The sequence below is a fragment of the Canis lupus genome, chromosome 14, assembly GCF_003254725.2.
Source record: "Canis lupus dingo isolate Sandy chromosome 14, ASM325472v2, whole genome shotgun sequence".
Classification (NCBI taxonomy): Eukaryota; Metazoa; Chordata; class Mammalia; order Carnivora; family Canidae; genus Canis; species Canis lupus.
Genome location: NC_064256.1, coordinates 18,065,405 through 18,085,939, shown reverse-complemented (window position 1 = coordinate 18,085,939; position 20,535 = coordinate 18,065,405). Strand labels below are relative to the sequence as shown.

At 38.9% G+C, this 20,535-nt stretch overlaps 1 protein-coding gene across 2 annotated transcripts in view; it reads left to right on the top strand.

The window, feature by feature from the left end:
• The window catches only part of CDK6 (cyclin dependent kinase 6), a 241,585-nt gene that overhangs the window by 95,088 nt on the left and 125,962 nt on the right, over positions 1-20,535 (top strand). For both annotated transcript variants that reach the window (XM_035698480.2, XM_025471371.3), the window contains exon 3: positions 16,735-16,902. In XM_035698480.2, the coding sequence (XP_035554373.1) occupies positions 16,735-16,902 (168 nt within the window). The remainder of the gene's footprint in view (positions 1-16,734; positions 16,903-20,535) is intronic.

Below are 20,535 nucleotides of genomic sequence, written 5' to 3'. Positions count from 1 at the left end.
TAACTTCTTGAGGAACCTCCACACTGTTTTCCAGAGTGGCTGCACCAGTTTGCATTTGCATGGGACATATTTAAGCTAAAAAACCATTTAACTGAGTGTTCTGTGTCTTATCTAGCCACCCTGATATGGACATACCCACACGTACGTTAATGTCTACACTTTCCTTCTATCAAACTCAAATCAGCTGTATGTATTACTCTAAGGCTTCTGCCTTTTGCTGTTAACTTATCTAGTTTACAGAATTACTCAGGTTCTTTCTAATGGCTGCTTCATATTACATTGTAGACTGAGAATTTATTTACCTCTCCTCCTATTGGTAGACATTTTATGTATTTCCATTTTTTTATTATTTCAAATAACATACCATTGATCCTCTTTTTTAAAAAAGATTTTATTTATTTATTCATGAGAGAGAGAGAGGCAGAGAGAGAAGTAGACTACATGCCGGGAGCCCAATGTGGGACTCCATCCCGGGTCTCCAGGATCACGCCCTGGACTGAAGGTGGACTAAACCGCTGAGCCACCCGGGCTGCCCTTATCCTCTGTATGGACTTAAAGAGTTGTGCTGTTGCTTCTGTAGGATGTAGGATACTTCCTAGAAGTGGAATTAAAATTTGAGGTTCCTTAATTTACTAGGTCATAGCATAGTTTAAAAAACATTGTTTGTTCAGTTCCTTTACACTTATTCACCAAGGCCCAAGGCATGGGGCAGCTGAGGGCCAAATACACCTGAAGCACCAGGTCTGGAGGAGCCAAGGCAAGACTGATGTTTCAAGATAGCCACCTTGCTTGACCTCTCAGAACTGGCCTCCCCTCCTCCATTGTCAACTCCATGACACCAGACACTGTTGTTCTTCAAGTGTAGCACAGTGACCGATGACATTAATTTAGAATGAATGTGGATTTACTCAAGGGATTGTTGTGAGAATTAAATGAAATATCATCTGGAAAGTGCTTGGGATGCTTCCTTATTTTTCTTATCTACCCCATTTCCAGTTCCTCTGTTAGCGTTAAGGGGTCTAACTCACTGAGGGAGACACCATAGTATAGTAAAGTAGGATAAGTCCTGTAATAGAATCATACTTAGGGGGCTGTAGGATTACAGGAAAGGGTGCCTACCTTAGCCTGGGGGTGTCAGAAGTTTTGCCCAGGACTTGGTCAAGATCTACTTAAAGTATGTCTTGAAAGATAAATTGTAAAGACAGGCAAGCTGCGTGTTTTGGGGGGAAGGACAATGGAAGAAATTTCCCAGGCAGAGGACACGGCGTTGTAAAGGGGCAAGATATAATAGAGTCTGTCACCTTTGGACCATAGAAACAGCCAGAAATGAAACCAGAAGTGGTTAGAAATCAGACATTAAGATACTTTGGGGCACCTGGGTGGCTCAGTGGTGGAGCAGCCGTCTTTGGCTCGGCATAATCCTGGGGTCTTGGATCAAGTTCCACATGGGGCTCCCCGCAGGGAGCCCGCTTCTCCCTCTGCCCATATCTCTGCCTCTCTCTGTGTCTCTCTCATGAATAAATAAATAAAATACTTTTTTTGAAAAAATGCTTTAGGTAGCAAGCTAAGTTCTATCTTTGTCTTAGAGTGAACAACAGTAGAGGACTTCTGTAAGATTCAGATTTACATTCTAGAAATATCACTGGGTTGACACTGTGGAGAAAAGATTAAAGATGCTAAAATCTAATGATAGATAGCTTATCTGTTTTGGAACACTATTGCAGTCATCCAGGCAAGAGATACTGGCAACTTGACAGGGACCATGGAAATAGGAGAGAATGGCTGATTTGAAACATAATTTAGGAACTATATAATTACCAGGATTTGGTGACTGATTAACTATGTGATCAGGAGAAATGAAGGAATCCAAAATGTCTGTTAGATTTTGACTTGATCATTTGGGTGGACAGTAATACCATGTATAAGGGAAGAAATATACAGGCAGAAGAACAGATTTTGTTGGGAAATGAAAGAACTGTTATTGTTTGGGAACATATTGCTGTGGAATATTCTAGGAAACATGAATAGGAAACTCTGAAGTTTGCATGTCTGAAACTCAAGAGAGCTGTCCCAGCCACCATTATGACTTGGGATACATCAGAATATGGCCAAATGTTGGAGCCATGAATGAAAACAGTGAGGAGGTTAAGACAGAATTTAGAATTTAAGATACTTTAGAGACACATAATTGGGCACACAGACAAATGGTGAATGTAACCACTGTGAGCAACAGAAAAGGGAACTTACCAGAGACCCAGAGAAGGTAATACTGAAAGCCCAGATGAAAGTGGAGACCATGATGTGGTGCTTTTCTCTCAGCAGCTTTAATTCTAAGACTAGGGATGGTAGGTAGTAGGGTGAGGCCTTGGAGGATCAGTGTAAGAAGTGTGAGATGATTTTATGGTGCCTAGAAAGAGAGTGACCATAAATACTGAGAGGGAGTCTCAGATGGACCAGGAAAAGATTTGAAGGCAACAGGGGCAGGTTTGAGACAATGATGAGTCCAAGAAGTTTTGGGGAGGGACCTCTTTAAACCAGAGCAGTACTCGGTATATATATGTACTTATACCTGAATATTCTTAACAATTAAATCCTCTAGCCATAGACCACCCATCGTTCCCTGGACAATTCCTATTGCACTGCTTTACTTTAATGTTAACTTGCTGAATTCTTTGTAAAATACTCCTTAGATTGTTAACCTACTTTTCATTTTTGCCTTGGTGTATTGCTCTTCAATTCCATGTAGCCTAAAGATCCCCTTTTCTCTTGGCCTCCATGCTTTTCCTGACAAGAGATGACCACCCAGAGCCTCTTCTTCCTGTAGACTGAAGGAATTATTAGTGAAGAGCATATGGTTCTCCTCCCCCTGGAGATGCATTTGCTCCCTAACAAGGTTCCGCTTAAAAATTCAGGCCTTGCAACAACATGGAATAAAGAATGTTGAGCCTCCATAAACAGCTGTGCATGCAGCTTTACCCAAAACAGATAATATGCACAGATGTGTTTATGGGAAGGAAGCATGAATACGCAGCATGTTGTTTTCAGCTTCTCACCACTGCAAGGATTTCTTTTCTTTTTCAAGGAAAGAGGTACATTGTGGTAAGCAGTGTTTTATGACCTATAATAAAAACTCTTGTAAAGACCATTTTTTGACCAAATGAAGCTAAGTGTTCTTTTCAGAGTCCTCGTTTGTTCCTCTCCTCCTCTCTGTATTGGAATGCACATAGTTCAGCATTAATGGATAACATAAGGAAATAATATCACAAATTCTAGCTCCTATTTGTTAAGCTTGGGAAAGCAACCAAAGTTAATTATGTAATAAAGTTCATTAGTAATGTTTTTCCCTATTCAGTAGAAGCTTCTGAATATATATGTTAAGTAAAAAATTATATGCGTTCAAGTAAATGATTATCACGTGAAAACACCCATCAGACAGTTTGAGGAAATCTCACCAGTTGGAGGCCTCATAGAAAAAACAGTTCGGGTACAAGGTAAGAATTAACTTGGGATGCCTGGGTGGCTCAGTGGTTGAGTGTCTGCCTTTGGCTCAGGGCATGATCCCGGAATCCGGGATCAAGTCTCACATCAGGCTCCCTGTGAGGAGCCTGCTTCTTCCTCTGCCTGTGTCTCTGCCTCTCTCTTTCTGTGTCGTTCATGAATAAATAAATAAATAAATAAATAAATAAATAAATAAATAAATAAATAAATAAGAAGAAGCAACTTAAAACCACCTTAGAAAGTTGGGTTATTTACAGAGGCCTATAATGCATTCAGTGAATAATAACAGTTCATTTCTAAGGATGCTTCTAAATCTAAAATGCCAGCAATCTTTAGACTTTCAAAATAAAGAACAGGTAGTATAACACCTGATTTAATTAAAATAAATTTTTTAAAGTGTGTACAATCTAGTAGGCACACAGTAGTGTCTGTTGATCTTAATTTTGACTGTTTGGGAAGATAGGAGGCTGTCCATTTACTAACAAGAGAAAAGTAGATGGATCTGAACTTAGCCAGATGCCATTGCTAACAATGGGTCCTCTTCTTGATTTGGTGACACCAGTCCCGAACCTGTTACCCCGGCCAGGAGGTTACCGCACTAGCGTTAGTCTTCACAACCACCTTTCAAGAAAATGTCATCCTCATTTTACAGATGAGGAGACTAAGACTTGATGCTCAGGGAAGGGAGATTAAATAAAGTCTCTAGGCCACCTCATGTGTAACCTGGAGATGTAGCAGAGTCCTCAAAAGATGGCCTGTTAAAGTCAACCTGTGAAAACATTCACCGATTACTTTTGTCTGTTGATTTGACTGTCCTCTTGTTTTCCCTTTCTGATGTTCTAGTTCAGACCCTACTGTCTTATGTCTAGAGTAGAATAATAGCCTCCTTATAGCATCTCCCATATTTTCTATAAGCTGAATCATAAATAATAATACCATTCTTTTACAAAGTTTCACTAGTTTCTTACAGACTTTAAGATAAGATTCCATAAACACCCTATGCAGGCCCAGTAGTGAAACCCTTTGCAATGTGGTCCCGTTTAGGAGTAAGCCCTCTTCAGGGGCTGTCACTTGTCCTCAAATACCTAAGCACTTATTCTCTAAAGCCTCTGCTATTCCTCTGGGCTTACTCAGCGGCTATAGCACCTGTGCCATGTGTAGTCCTTGCCGTAAACTGATTTGAAGTGTATAGGTATCTATTTATATCTTCTCTGCCCATTAAAACAAGTGTCCTGAATCTTAGTCTTAGGTGTTTGTGTGTATCATTACCACACAATGCCTGACACATAGTAGGGTCTTAATATCTCTTTCGAATAAATGGTAGCAATGCGTTGGGTGCACTTTACACCATATAAAAGTACTTAAGTATTTCATGTCCTACTTATTATAGGTAATTATATATTATTACAATATGTATAATTATATATAAATATATAATATCTTATTAAGTGTCTTCAAGGTTATTTCCACTTTTATAGATGTGAAAACCAAGGCCCACAAGTGTTGCAAATGATTTGCCTTAAATTATATAAGTTACTATAAGCAGAAATTGAGATGCAATGCCTTTAGCACTAAATTCAAAGGCCTTTCTTTTAAATCATACTGCCCTCAAATGGAAATTTGCATCTCACATGCAGGTGGCTTGCTTAGGTTGTATACATTTCCAAGAGAAATTTCTTTTGTGTTTTACTTGGCAAACACTCAGTAAATTCTTAGTGAATAACTGATAAACCACAATGGAGGATTGTAGACTTTTCACTAACAACTTAGGAATCAGCTTAATAAGTGAGGATGTTTATATAACTTCTCTGCACGGAGCCAAGAGCAAAAGTCATTATACTTCATCTTCATGCCTATCTAGGCACTGTTAAATAATTCATCAAATCAAGTAAAATCAACAGATCTCTCTGTATAAGGTACTTTCTTGGATTCCAGGGAGAGTATAGATAAGCCCCACATACCTGTTTCTTAGGGAATTTACAGTGTAGCACTTGACAGTTTAAAAAACAAATCAAAACCTAATTTTAATAATAATAATAATAATATCTCTTGCAGTTCTGTGATGGAGGCAGGGCAGAATTTATTCTGATTTTTTTTTTATAAGATACTATTCATTTATTTGTGAGAAAGAGGGAGAGAGAGCACACAAGAACACAACAGGGGGAAAGGCAGAGGCAGAAGGTGAGGGAGAAGCAGATTCCCCACTGAGTGGGGAGGCCAATGCAGGGCTCGATCCCAGTACCCTGAGATGTTGACCTGAGCCAAAACCAGATGCTTAACCAACTGAGCCACCCAGGTGCCCCGTCCTGACTTTTATGAATAAATAACTAGTTCCAAAAAGTTGGGCCTTGGTTGATCAGTTGGCTAGTGGCCAAGATGAAATGGAACTTAGTAGCACTGGGTTAAGAGCCCACACTTTGAGAACTATTGATGTGGTGATATGAAATTAAATTATTTGGAGATTTAGCCAGTAGTCTAATTCTGCATCTAAGTGATATTTCAAGCAGAGGGATTTAATCTGTAGAATGCCTCTCTTAGGATGAGAGCTGATAAGTGACTTGCTTAGAGTCATACCTCTAACTGTGGAACAGTGTGCTAAAATCAAATCCATGTCTCTTGATGGGGCTTGGATTGCTACAAGAATTTTGGATAAAGGTGGTAGGATAGAAAGAAAACATCTTTCATTGTTTTTATTCCATGCTTCAGTGTTCATTATAGACCTAAGGATATTATATTTTTGAAATAATGAACCAAAAGTCCTAACACACATATGAAGATGCTCTAATAGCTACCAGGTCTTAATAGGGTCTTAGTAGTGTAGGAATAGTAGGAATACTGATTTCTGTGCTATGCCTCTTTGGTCCCTATCGCATAATCCAAACCTACTTTTTCTGATTTCCCTTGAATTTTATCACCCGCCAAAGTATTCCTCCTTGGGAAGAGTCAGTGGGTTCTTTTTAAGTTTATGGCTTTATAGATTTCATAGTCATCCAGTTTAGTTTGTGGACTTTTCACTCCTCTGTGAAAAGTCATTGAACATTTTTGGCACCTGTTAATATGGTGTCCTAGGAGTCTAGTGTATCTGCAGGAAGAGTGATTAAAGCAGGGCCCTCTTTCAGAAATGGGGCCATAGAGCAGTGAGTGAGTAAAGATGGAGGAAGTCCTCAGAAGCTCTAAGATACAAGACCCAGAGCCAGGTAGGCTTGGTTTGAGGGCATTCAAGCATGAGAATGATCTGATAGGATCAGGTCTGCATGTTAGAAAGTTCAGGGTAGGGGCACCTGGGAGGCTCAGTTGGTTAAAAATCCACTTCTTGATTTTGGCTTAGGTCATGATCTCAGAATCATGAGATGGAGCCTGGCATTGGGGGTCCAAGCTCAGCAGGGAGTCTGCTCCAGATTCTCTCTCTCCCTCTGCTTTTGCCCCCCCCGCCCCCACCACCACTCGCTTTCTCTCACTCTCTCCCTTTCCCTAAAAATAAATTAATCTTTAAAAAACAAAAAACCTTTTGGTTAAAGATAGTATACAAATAAAAGGAGAATAGCACATGACAATTAAAAGTTAAGTAGTAGATCTGTATTCCTTGACATGCAAATGGATTCAGTATACATTATGATGTGAAAAAGACGGTTACAAAATCATATACACTCATATTCCATTTATAAAACAGGAAATAACTTTCTATATGAGAATATATGCATAGAAAAATTAGAGAAGGATACACTAATATGTTAATTGTGGTTATCTTTGGGTGGGAGAATTGTGGGTAATATTTATGTTTTTCCTTGTGTTTTGACTTTTTTTTATTTTAACAGTGAATATGTGTTACATTTCTGATCAGAAACCTAGAGCTCTTTTTCCTTTGGAGAACAGAAACCTAGAAGGTCGGGGAGGAAGGGACCTAGGGTGAAATGCCATGGAGTAGAATGTCCCATTGGTTGTGGCAAATGAGTGGTTATTGGTGATCTTGTAAGAGCTGCAGCATCTTCGTTCACTGTAGTGATGTGATGTGGATGAGAAATAGGAAAATGTGCATTGCTATGTATAAAGATCATTGTCTGAGAAAAGAAGGGGGGGGAATCCTTGGGTGGCGCAGCAGTTTGGCACTTGCCTTTGGCCCAGGGCGCGATCCTGGAGACCCGGGATCGAGTCCCACGTCGGGCTCCCGGTGCATGAAGCCTGCTTCTCCCTCTGCCTGTGTCTCTCTGCCTCTCTCTCTCTCTCTCTGTGACTATCATAAATAAATAAAAAAATAAATAAATAAAAAGAAAAGAAGGGGAAGGGTGCCTGGGTGGCTCAGTTGGTGGAGCATGTGACTCTTGATCTCAAGTTTGTGAGTTTGAGTGCCTGTTGGGTATAAAGATTACTTGAAAATAAAATCCTAAAAGAAAGAAAGGGGTCACTTGGTCAAGAGACAATAGAGAGGGAAGAAGTTCCAGGTATAGTAGGGAATGGCTAGTAGAGCAAAGGTTACTTGAATAAGCTGAATTGAATGAGACCTAGAGTGTAGAAGGAAGATGAATACTGAATAGAAGGAAGGAAATCCTTCCTACCAGAAGATAAAGGAGAGGGCTAGATGCCAGTGCTTATAAATTTATAGGTGGATACAAAGGAAGGGAATAGCATTCCCTTGATGTCTGTGTTTCTCCCCATGATGGAGTATAGGCTAGAGTGCTAAGAAAGATGATAAGGTAGGGAGACAGCAGTAAAAATTCAGACTAGCCTATAAGTACAGCAGGATGGCTCATTAGGGATCAATAAGATGACATAGCAGTAATCAGGATTGAAGGCTAACTTCATATTATTGATAATGGACACATATTATGTGATCATTCCCTGCCCACACACACACCCCCAACAACTCTCTGCAGCATAACAGCCAAGAAAGAAAGAGTGGTTGGATTAGCTGAGGATTAAGCTTTATATAAAGATAAGATTAAAATGACCAACAAGAGAGATGAGGGAATTGGCAGATCTAGCAAATGGTGTGTGAAGAGGTTGGCTCTCCAAATTTTAATTAGTTATACTGTCTAATGAACTTACGTAAATGTGATATTTTGACATATAAATAAATGTAATTAAAGTAATTTAAACATTGTTTAATTAAAATATTATATATCAGAGTTGAGCGATAATGCATTCTTGGTTTTTAGCCATGGAGATAAACAACAAATATAATGGAATAGGGTTAAAGAAGTCAAGGTCTCAAGTCAAGGTACTAGCTAGGTAGGGCATCTTAGCTGCTTGAAGTCATGCAGGAAAATGGTGAGTGTGGGGTAGAGAGGATGTGCCATAGAGCCTGAGGAATATGGAGGATTGATAGCAAATGATAACAATGAAGAAGATGTTGTGACAATAAATGAAAGGAGGTATAAATTTCAAAGAGAAAAAGATAACCACCTGGAAGTGGTAATTGGCAACAAGAAAAGAATGCTAGTACAGCCCCTTGCGGGGTGGGGAGGGGTGGTGGGTAAGCAAAGAGGGCTCTAAATGAAAGATAATGACCTTAACAGGTTTTAGTTAATGTAATTTTAGTTAAGTTTGATTTGTTAGAATAATTTTCAACTGCAAATTATAGAACACTTAATGAAAAAATAGCTTTCTTTATATAAGGGCATTATTGCTCTAACTACAGGGCCAGAGGTGGGCAGCCCCAAAATTGATTCAGCTATTCAGCAATGTTATCAAAAACCCAGACTCTCCCTCATTACACTTTGGCATTTTATAAGCACAGATGATGTCTCCCTTTGTGTTTCAAGATGGTTGCTACAACTGCCAAGTTCACAGCCTCAAGGAGTAGCACTTAGTGTAAAATGCTTGGATAGAGAATGGGGGCTGGGAGGTGAGGAGGAAGTACTGCAAGAATTTTCTACTGTGGAGACGCCTGGGTGGCTCAGTGGTTGAATGTGATCCCAGGCTCCTGGGAGTCCCGTATCAGGCTTCCTGCAGGGGAAGCTCCTTGCTTCGCGCCCTCTGCCTATGTCTCTGCTTCTCTCTTTGTGTCTCTCATGAATAAATAAATAAAATCTTTAAAAAATCCAAAACTATTAAAAAAAAAAAAAAGAATTTTCTACTGTGGTCCTCTTTTAAAGGGGAAAAATACTTCCCGAAACTCTAGAGCAGATTTACCATTACATCTCATTGGCTAGCACTAGGTCTCGTGTCCCTCCCTGGATCAATTCCTAACAAATGAGAATGTGATTACCTTGGACCAATCTTTATGGCTGGCGACCAACAATGTCTATTACAGGAGGCAGATAATAATATGCTCCACTCTGGAGCAGAAAACCAACTTTTGAAATCCATTACCTCATTTGGAGAGGAGGGGAAGATTCTCAGAACAGGGAAATGAGAAGGAGAATGGGGAAAGATGAGAGGATACTTTTCCAAATGCAGCCATTAAAAAGCATATTGTTAAAAAATATATTAAAGAATATGTCTTGAAATGGGGAAATATGCACAGTATGTTGTTAAATGTTTTTTAAAAGAGGCACAAAATAATGTGCAAAGAACAAAAACCATTTGGGTCATTTGTGAACAATCTTCTAGGCACTGGTGCTCAGTATTTTCGTATTGATGCAATGCTGGTTTTTGTATCCTGCTCTGAAAAAGTTATAATTGACCTTGCTATTTGTAGTTTGAATTCCCGATGACTTCCCACTGTGGGTTAATAATAGCCCTCATGGTGATGTAATGATTCCTCCTTTCAGACTGTCCGTTTAGTCATTACATTGTCCTTCAAATACCAACTTTCCACACTTGATGAAAATTAGTTGTTCTTTTCTGATTTCTAGTTAGTTAAGACTGATTCTTTACCTACTTCAGCATTATGGTCACTTCCAGGAATGAATAATATATGGATTCTTTTCATTCTCTCTTTAGAATACATATTTTATTAATAAAATTGGCATACAAAGCCACTTTTATTATGCTTTTATCCAGTTGCCTAGAGGCAGTAAAAATAGAAAGTCAGCACTTGCAATTAGGGGCCTTGCCTTTGTTTCTGCTGAAGAGCCCCCAGGCGATGTATTGCCTTTACTCAGTTATCTATCCTGTTCTCACCACTGGCCCCTGGCCCCTGCCGGCCTGAGGTGTGGTGAGGTGACAGGGAATACTGGCAGCTTGCCTGGAGCAGAGCTCACATGTGACTCTTGTAGCTTGACTCCAGGTCCTCCCATTTATTGGAGCTTTGAATTCATGAATTACAGCTTTCCAGGTGATCTGAAGTTTGCAAGAATCTCCTTTAACCCCCCCCCCCCCGCCCTTGCTTTGTCAGAATTTGTTTTGCCCTTCCGTGATTTTGGATGAGCATTCTTTGGGTACTCCTGAGGACCAAAATGAGAAGCAGCAGGAACCTGTTTTTAAAGCAATCTTTGCAGCCCATTGTTATTGTTGTGAATTGAACAGTGAAAACATGAATGAGCGAGCTTCTGTCAATTTTTGAAGTAGAATAAAGGTGTGTAACCTGACAGTAAGCTTGATGTGACATATAGCAGATTATCCCTGAGCACAGAAATAGGAGGGAATGAAATTGCCAGTGAGTGAATGACCTGCTAACTGACCCAGACGTGGCTTTTTTAAGTCACTACTCCATTGCTTTATGGAGTAATATTGTACTATATTTTATAGGAGAACTGTGATTTTAAAAGACCCTGGAACTAGATCCAGCAATTCCACTTCTGGGTATATATATCCCAAATAATGGAAGGCATAGATGCAAAGAGATGTTGGTACACTTGTGTTCATAGCAGCATTATTCACAGTAGCCAAAAGGTGGAAATGACCCATGTGTCCCTCAGCCCATGAATAGATAAGCAAAATATGGAATATACAATGAAATATCATTCAGCCTTAAAAAGGAAGGACATTCTGACATATGCTACAACATGGCTGAACCTTGAGGACATCGTGCTAAGTGAAGTAAACACGTCGCAAAACAACAAATACAGTATGATTCCAGTTACATGAGGTATCTAGAATAGTCAAATTCATAGAAACAGAGTAGAAGAGTGGTTGCCAGGGTCTGGGGAGGAGAGAGAAATGGGAAATTGTTCAATGGGCATAGTGTAAGTTTTGCAAGATGAGAGAATTCTGGAGATTGGTTGCACAACAGTGTGAATATACTTAGTACTGAACTATATACTCAAAAATGGTTAAGATGATAAATTTTATGTTATGTGTATTTTACCACGCTTAAGAATTTTAATATATATATTCATAACCCACAAAAACAAAAAAGATTCTGGGACTAACCCTCATTACTGTCATTGTTATTATAGTGCTCTACTTTCTTTATGGCTTTTACTATCACCCTTTATATGCAGGTGGTCACAATCTTTTATTTCTATTCCTAATCATAACCCCTACCTTATACCTACATCTTACCAGTTTAATGTAAAATACCTTTATTGTATGTGATCCATTTTAGACTGTAGACTCCTGTAATACCCTTCATAGGAAACCAACTGGATAGTAGGCCTTTGTAGCAAATTACAAACCATTACTAAGATACTTGAAACTTGAATAACAAACACTGTAATTTACACATTTTAGGAGAAAAAAAATGTCATTGACTATGGGTTGTATGTGTCTTATTTTTAGTTTTTAGATATACTGTTGGTGTACATTTTTGTCACTAAAACCTTGGGGATGTGACGATACCAACATAGATAAGGCCAAAAATCCAGAATTGTCCATTGAAAGCTGTCATTTCTGTGATTTACTAGATGGTATAAATTAGGTGTTTTAGTATCGTTTTTGGAACTAATGACACTTTGTAGTTGAAAAAAAAGACCCAATGATAAAAGTTCTTCCCATTAGAAAAGCATGAGGTAAGTTTTCAGTTTGTTTGCTTGATGTCTTGTTTTTAAAGAAATAACAGGATTGAACCTCTAGAACGGTTAAAAGAAATGATTACAAAGCTTTACAGATTTCTGGTATGCTGACGAAAGTCCAGAATCTTCTGAGGGGAGGGTCACCAAGGACAAATCCCCACCCAAAGTCACTGGGAGCCAGACTTCATTCCATGATGGTGCCCTGTTAAGACATGTTTTTCCATGTGTTTCAGAAAGATAATGAGGGCCCCAAGTGACTAGATGTTGAATCCTTTTCTACCAGGATTGTGCATTGTAATGTAAAAAGGTTTAAATCTGTGTTTAACTTAAAGAGCCTTAACAGTAGTATCCACAGTTTCCTTGCCTTGTATCAGCAGGCTTACTGTAAAATATTTGTGTGTCTTGTATAAGACAGACTAAGAGTTTTATTAATTAGTTCAAATTTTACAATTTAGATTAAATTCTTGAGAAGCTATTTTAAAAGTATGTCTCATGATACTATAAACTGAGATCGAACAGGTAATAAGCTTAAGTAAAGAATCCTTTGAAATGTCTTTGATCCAAGCACTTCTTGTGGTTCTGAAGCAAAAGTGTGTTTCCCTGCCTTGTTTAGTGGTACAGTTTTGTTCATTTCATTCTGAGAAATTGGTACCATGTCTTATTTTTCCTTATGACTGGAGTCCCTAATGTAGCTGAGTATATTTTCCCTTTGAGATTAGGTGTTCCAGTGAATGACAGGTAAAGATTGAGGAGGGTTCCCACATCACAGTTATTACAAGTCTACAATGTACATCAGTCTACCTCACAATTGAATCATTGAAGATAATGAGATTTGGGCAAAAATTTTTAAGCTATTTAATTCAAAGCTCACATAGTTCAAAACTCTTTTGTAACTGGATATTGTAGGTTTAGGAGAAAACCCTATTTGCTCACACAAAAAAATTTAAAAATAGCCTGATAGGGCACCTGGGTGGCTCAGTTGGTTAAGCGTCTGCCTTCCACACAGGTCATGATCCCAGGGTTCTGAGATCAAATCCCGTGTTGGAATCCCTGTCCTGTATCTCCCTCTACCCCTCACCCCTTCTCATACTCTCTCTCTCTCTCAAGTAAAAATATAAAATCTTTAAAAATAAATAAAAATAGCCTAATAAAATCTAAAGAATGGCAATCCTTATGTAAAATCAGCTTCCTATACCTCGATAAGCACCATTTATGTGGAATCGTTATTGCACTTATATGGTTTGGCACTACTTAAACTGTGCTGGGTGTAATAGTTATAATGGTAACAAGTCATTTTCAAGTACTCTAGCCTTAAATGAAGGGGAACTAGACTTCCAGTACAAGTTTCAAAATAACACAACTAAAATAATGATTATGGCATATCTCAGGGAGGAAAGCCATGCAGCCGTTAAAAATTATGTTGTATTGGGATCCCTGGGTGGCTCACTGGTTGAGTGTCTGCCTTCAGCTCAGGTCGTGATCCTGGGGTCCTGAGATTGAGTCTTGCATCAGGCTCCCCATGGGGAGCCTGCTTCTCCCTCTGCCTATGTCTCTGCCTCTGTGGGTCTCTCATGAATAAATAAAATCTTAAAAACAAATCATGTATTAAAAAAAAGAATCTTGTGGATGTGGCAAAAATATTCATAATGAATTGTTAAATGTTTTTAAAACATTTAACCACATAAACCACAAAATAATGTGTACAGAATAATCATTTTTATTTACAAATACGTGTTTATATTAAGTCTTTGTTTATGCTATACATTATATATATTTACATATAAATATGATGTATTTATACTTACAAATATAGCAACATCTGTAATTTTTTTTGAGACATTTGTAATTTTTGAAAGACCAGAAAGACAAAAAATATTTAATGATAAAGTTTTCTCTATTCTCTGAGCAATAGGATTTTGAGTGATTTCTGTTCTTCCTCTGGATTCTTTTTTAAGATTGATTATTTATTTATTTATTTATTTATTTATTTTAGAGAGTGAGCATGCAAGCAGGGGGAGGAGCAGAGGGAGAGGGACAAGCAGACTCTGTACTGAGTGTAGAGCCCCACAGGGGGCTCAATCTCATGACCCTGGGATTATGACCTGAGCCAAAATCAAGAGTTGGACTGTTAACCAACTGAGCTACCCACATATCCCCTTCCTCTGGATCCTAAAAACATTTTTATAAGTTTCTACATTAAGCATGTACCATTTTAATAATTAAGAAAGATGTCATATGTCCTATATAAATAAATACATAGATAAAAGCAATTAACACTTTTTTTTTTTTTTACTCTTGGTTCAGGTTTTTGGTAAACTTTAGATGAGTTTTATTAATTAGTTCAAATTTTAAAATTTTTATTCTGCTAATTGGCTGCTTAGACTATTATAAACAATGATAAATGAACCAAACATATATTCTCAGTAGTTTTAAATGGTTGGTGTTGAAAGTATAAGAATAAAGATGACAGGCCAGCATGGCATTACTTTAGGTTAATCATGCTGTTTAAAATCCAGGGCTTACAAGCCATGAGCATAACGTTTCCAACAATGACTGGTTTGCCCCAGCAGAGTACTCTTGTTAATACATATGCTTCCGTTTCACACTGGAAGGATGTGCATTGTGAGGTGTGTGACCTGCAGTGGTTCCCGGGTCCTAAAGGACTGACCCTCATCAGTGCAGTTTTCTTCAAGAGGTTTGCCTTTGAAAACTTAGAAGGTAAACTTTCCCAGGACAGAGTATCCATTGAGGTGCATCTCAAAGGGATTCTAGTACACCTGGGTCATTGCATATCACTGCTCAGTGCTTTGTTTCCAATGCTAAGGAGTCAGCAGGTTCCCTGACCTTATGGCACTGGCCACATTTTCTTATGGTTGTTTGTGATTGTCTCCCCTGGGGAAACAGGACACTTGAATGATTGTCATTCATTGAATGCTTACCATTTCCCAAAACTGCACTACCTCCCTTGGTATATATTACTTCATTTAATCTCATAATATTATAAAAAGTAAGCACAATTTTCTCTTCATTTTATGTAAAACTAAGGCTTCGATTTTAAATAAGCCAGCAGAACTCCCAGCTCTAAAGGAAAAACCAGCACTGTAACCAATAACCAAATATGACTCAGCTGATGAACAAGTGTGTCCTCACAGCCTTTGCCAGCTTTGAAGCCCATGATGCTGCCCTACCACTTTTCTAATCCTTATATGAACAAAATAATCCCATCCTCCCTTGTGCACAGCATTTGCACAGTATTTTGGAGGGTAGGTCAATTTTATTAACCTTAGAATTCAAAGGATCCAATGGTCAGAATCTTAAATTCCTACTTTCAGACACTGTTTCTGAGTTTTAAATCTTCTCTCTAATTTTACTGGTTCCAAAGTTATAAAAAGATGTGACATTATTTTTTGAATGCCACCTCCCGCCCCGCTCCATGCTGGTTAATAATGATAGCAATGAGCTACCATTTATTGAGGACTCACTACTGTGCTAAGTGCTTTCTTAACAGTGATGCCATGAAATCGGTTTTGTTGCTTAGGAATTGAGGTTTCACAAGGTTAAATGGCTTACCTGGCCTTATATACTCATTCCATCATTGATCTAATAAAGGAATGCACTGGGAATTTGAACCCACTTTTTCTGTTGAATCAACACTACTTGGCTAGTGATGTTACTTTGGGCTAATTATATATACCCGTGAATCAGTTTCTTGACCATAAGATGCGATAATGCTATTATTTACCTTAGTGTTGGGTATTGAGAAAAGTACTTGACACGTAGTGACTACTTAGTTGCTATAAAAGTAATAGGAATTACCATTAATAGCATTATCATATACTAGGTTTTAACTGTTGAAATAATATATTAAACCATATGAAAGTATATAAAGTAAAAAGTGTCTCCCTCTTACACCTACTTCTTCTCCCCAGCCTTTACTACAGATACCAGTTTGGTATTTACCTCCCAGAATATTTCTTATGCCATCCAAAACTATTTTTTTTTAATATTTTATTTATTTGAGAGAGAGAAAGCATGAGCAGAGAGGAGTGGCAGAGGGAGAGGGAGAAGCAGATTCCTCACTGAGCAGGGAACCCAACACGGGGCTTAATCCCAGGACCCTAGGATCGTGACCCGAGCCGAAGGCGGATGCTTAACCGACAGCCATGCAGGCACCCCAGGCATCTGAAACTATTTTTAAATTTTCCTTTTGTGAATAAGATACAGGTCAATGTGAAATTTTTTGCTTGTGACCTTGCAAATGGAAGACTAGAGAGGTTAAGAAGGAAAACAAATTCATTTATTCAGGAAATACTTGTCAAATGCTTTCCAAGGCTAAGGATTCCTCCACATGTTGAATTTCTGTTTTGATAGTTTATTGATTTTCTTTTTTGGTTTTATTTAGGATATGATGTTTCAGCTTCTCCGAGGCCTGGACTTTCTTCATTCTCACCGAGTAGTGCATCGCGATTTAAAACCACAGAACATTTTAGTGACCAGCAGTGGACAAATAAAACTGGCTGACTTCGGCCTTGCCCGCATCTACAGTTTTCAGATGGCTCTTACTTCAGTGGTGAGTGAGAAAGTGCTATTCTTTCATTAAAGTTATGTTTCCTCTTTTAAATAATGAACTGCCCTTATGCCATGCCCCTGAGATTATTACTGCCTGTGGTCAGTTGGGGGAGAGAATGTCTTTACACTTTTTAAAAAAAAAAAGGTTTTATTTATTTATTCATGAGAGACACAGAAAGAGAGAGAGAGAGAGAGGCAGAGACATAGGCAGAAGGAGAAGCAGGCTCCATGCAGGGAGCCCGACGTGGGACTCGATCCGGTTACTCCAGGATCATGCCCTGGACCAAAGGCTCAACTGCTAAGCCACCCAGGCTTCCTGTCTTTGCGCTTTTTAAACAGGAGGGCTAGGTTTTGCTTGTAACTATAGATACATACAGACTGGGCTTGTCACAGATAGGACCTATTGCAGAAAATAGTCTGTTACATTGTCACCACTAAAAAAGAATCAGTTACAAGTTTCCAGTTGCTTTTTTGCCATAACCACTATTTTCAGAGCTGCATACACAAAGTCTGGGGAAACATAGTTCAAGGGTTTAGGAAAGAAGAGCGCCAGAAATGTTGTCCTGTCTGTAGCATCCTAGTTTGAGAAATAACGAGGTACCTACACAGGTATGTGAAAGCACTCTTCTGAATCTGTGGTGCTGACTATGAAGAAGAAACGAAGTTTATAGTGAACTAGGATGCCCCATGAACAAGCAGCACCCCACCCTCCCCACCCAAGCCAGAGTATAAGGAATAAATCCAAGGGTCTGTTTTGGCAAAGAATGAGTTACAGTGTCCAGGGTTTTTTTGTCTCCACCAGACACAAAACCATCATGTAGGCACTAATAACTTTTATCTTTTAAAGACCTATTCTGCATGTAGTGAATTCATGCAGAGATAACAAAAAGCCAAGCAATATTCCTTTACGCTGCTGCTTACTCAGTAGGAGGTTGATGCCAAGAATCCCCCTGGGTCCATGAAGACTATGAAAGTTGTCGTCAAAGCATTAGATTAAGCCTTAAGAAAAAGAATGTTCTTGAATCAATATGTCATTTTTCACATCTTTAGCCTTGAAGATTCTCAGTGGAGGGCATTGTTGAGAAATGTATGGCAGCATCTTTGGTCATCCTGATGACTTAAGGGATGGCTGTGGCCACAAAGAGGCTGATAACTGCCCACCAAAGAATTGTTTGCCCAAATTCCAGTAATGCCTCCGCTGCTGAGATATAGACAGAAGGGGAGTTGGAAATTCTCTGAGATAGCTTGTCTTAGGAAAACATTCAGTTTACAAAAGTGTTCCATTTCCCCATCCCCCAAATAGGGATACTAAAACCTGGACACATAAGACCACATACTTTCCCCAACATTGTATGCTTTACCCAGGGCATCAGAATTTTTACAGAGGTTTCTTAGAGTGTGTCACCATTGTTGAAAGATAAATCATACTTTTGAGAAAATGAAGTACAAGATAGTATTTAAAGGATATGTTTCCACTTTGGGCTGGGTCGAGTGAGCCCTTGTATTCTTACATATCCACAGCCAAAATGCTGAGTCTATGTATTTCTCCAGTGGGAAGGGTTAGGTGGGCTGCGGGCTTCCCTAGGATATAGTTGTTTAGTGTCCCTGAGGAAAAGCTTCAATAGGCTTTGTGATCCCAGTGGTCACCAGGGGACCAGATGAAAGGAGCTGATCTCTTTGGGTATCTTAATAGTGGGAAGGACGAGCCGTTCATGAGGCAGACTCTTTATTTTGATTTCCCCAAAATGGGCACAAAAAACCATAAATAAAAACAGGAAACCCAGTTGGTTTTGTTTTGATTTTTTTTTTTCTTATTAAATTTAAAGAATGGTAGCCCGGCTTATGTGTAATATCAATTAACATTCCATTCTTGCTGAAAGTTGATATCTTCAGACAGGAAAACGTAGACCAATTATTTCATAGAGAAAAAGGGATCAACAGTCATAAATACCTGATTTTTCAGTGTCTCATTTGTCCCACATACTCTGTATTTCTTATGGTGACATAAAGTAAAAAATACTAGCAAAAAATACTATCAACTGGGAAAGACACTGGAACAAATTTGACATTATTTCCAAGAATGATAGCTGGCATTTAATGTCAGTACTAAAGGTTATGATTCCTAAAGGGTGCTGCGTTTAAAAGTTTTCCCATTGTTTTTTGTTTGTTTGTTTTTCTGTTAAAAGAAGAAACCATTTAGTGATGCATTAGTTAACATATCCGTGGTGATGTATAAAGACTTAGAATCACAGTTTTTCAGACCGAACTGGTACTTATTTTTAGAATTTCTTGAAGAGAAAAAGACTGCACTCCACTTCCTGGAAATACACATTTTTTAGTGGGTTATGTCATACAGGACCTGGGAATCAACTTAATCTTTGGAATGTTAAAGGAATTACAAGTTAACTGATTCAAAACTGGCATCTTACAGCCATGGGAAATGCTAATATATTAGTTACTTTTCAAAGCCTGACCCAGGTGTCCCCTTCTTTTACTCCCTGTAAGAATCAATCCTCCCTCAGTGTTTCTAGGCTAACATCTTATTAATATCTATCATAATACTATTTTTCTATCTTGCTTGTAATTATTTTCAGGGTCTTATATATCTGGCTGTAAGCTCCTTGAAGGAATTGGCCTTCTGGGAAGAAATTTAGAACAATTTATAAGAGTGGACTATAGTCATAGCTGTAGGTGGTGAATCGCTTAGGGTGAGTGACAAATGGCTTAGCTTGTCTTCATCTGATATGGGAGGGTGAGGTGTCCTTTAAATGCCTGACTTTGCCAGGATGCCTCCAGCATGACAGTCAAGATGTCTTTAGAGAGTATTGGGTACTTGCTGCTCAGTACACAATCAGACATGCAGATGTTACACATACAGAGAAAAGATGGTTTATGCCTATTTATTTAAAGATTGTAGAATTAAGATGTGAATAGCTACAGTGAATGCAGTAGACTCAGGCAGAAGGGGCCCATGGCCAGGATCTCATACTTCAGAGGAGCCTGCGTGGGCCCTGCTCCAGCTGGGCCTCTTCATGGAGCGCAGAATCCAGGGTGCCACGGAGGTGTTCCAGCTAGAGTCTGAGACCCCCCCTCTTCCTGCCATGCTCAGGGCACTGGAATTCCCTGATTGGGCACTGCATGGGCTCTCCTTGTGTCCTTCCTTCTGACAGCAGATTGTGGCACATGTATGCACTCCCACGTCTGAGGGCAACGGCTCACAGACAGCCAGTCAGAGTGTGCACGTGGGGGTTGGAAGGTCCATGAATACATGTATGAGACCTAGCACGGTACTGGAAGGGGCCAAAACTTGGGGGCGGAACCCCATTACACTTGGTTACCTGATGTGGATGATTTTTATCAGAAATTTCTCTGAAACCATGAAAATCAACTTCTACAACCTGTATTGAAATACTACTACATTTGTGGAAAAACAGAGTAGGTTACAGGGAGGTTCTTTCCATTGCACGTATGTGATGCGTGTAAGAATCATGACTCATGGGCTTATATAATCTCAGTGCCAAAAGTTTTTCAATAATGTATGCCTATTCAATAGAATGACTTCAAGACTAGCTAGAATGATAGAGTCATTCTAAAGCCAACATTTCTAAGTACTCCCCATGTCAAATGCAATGTA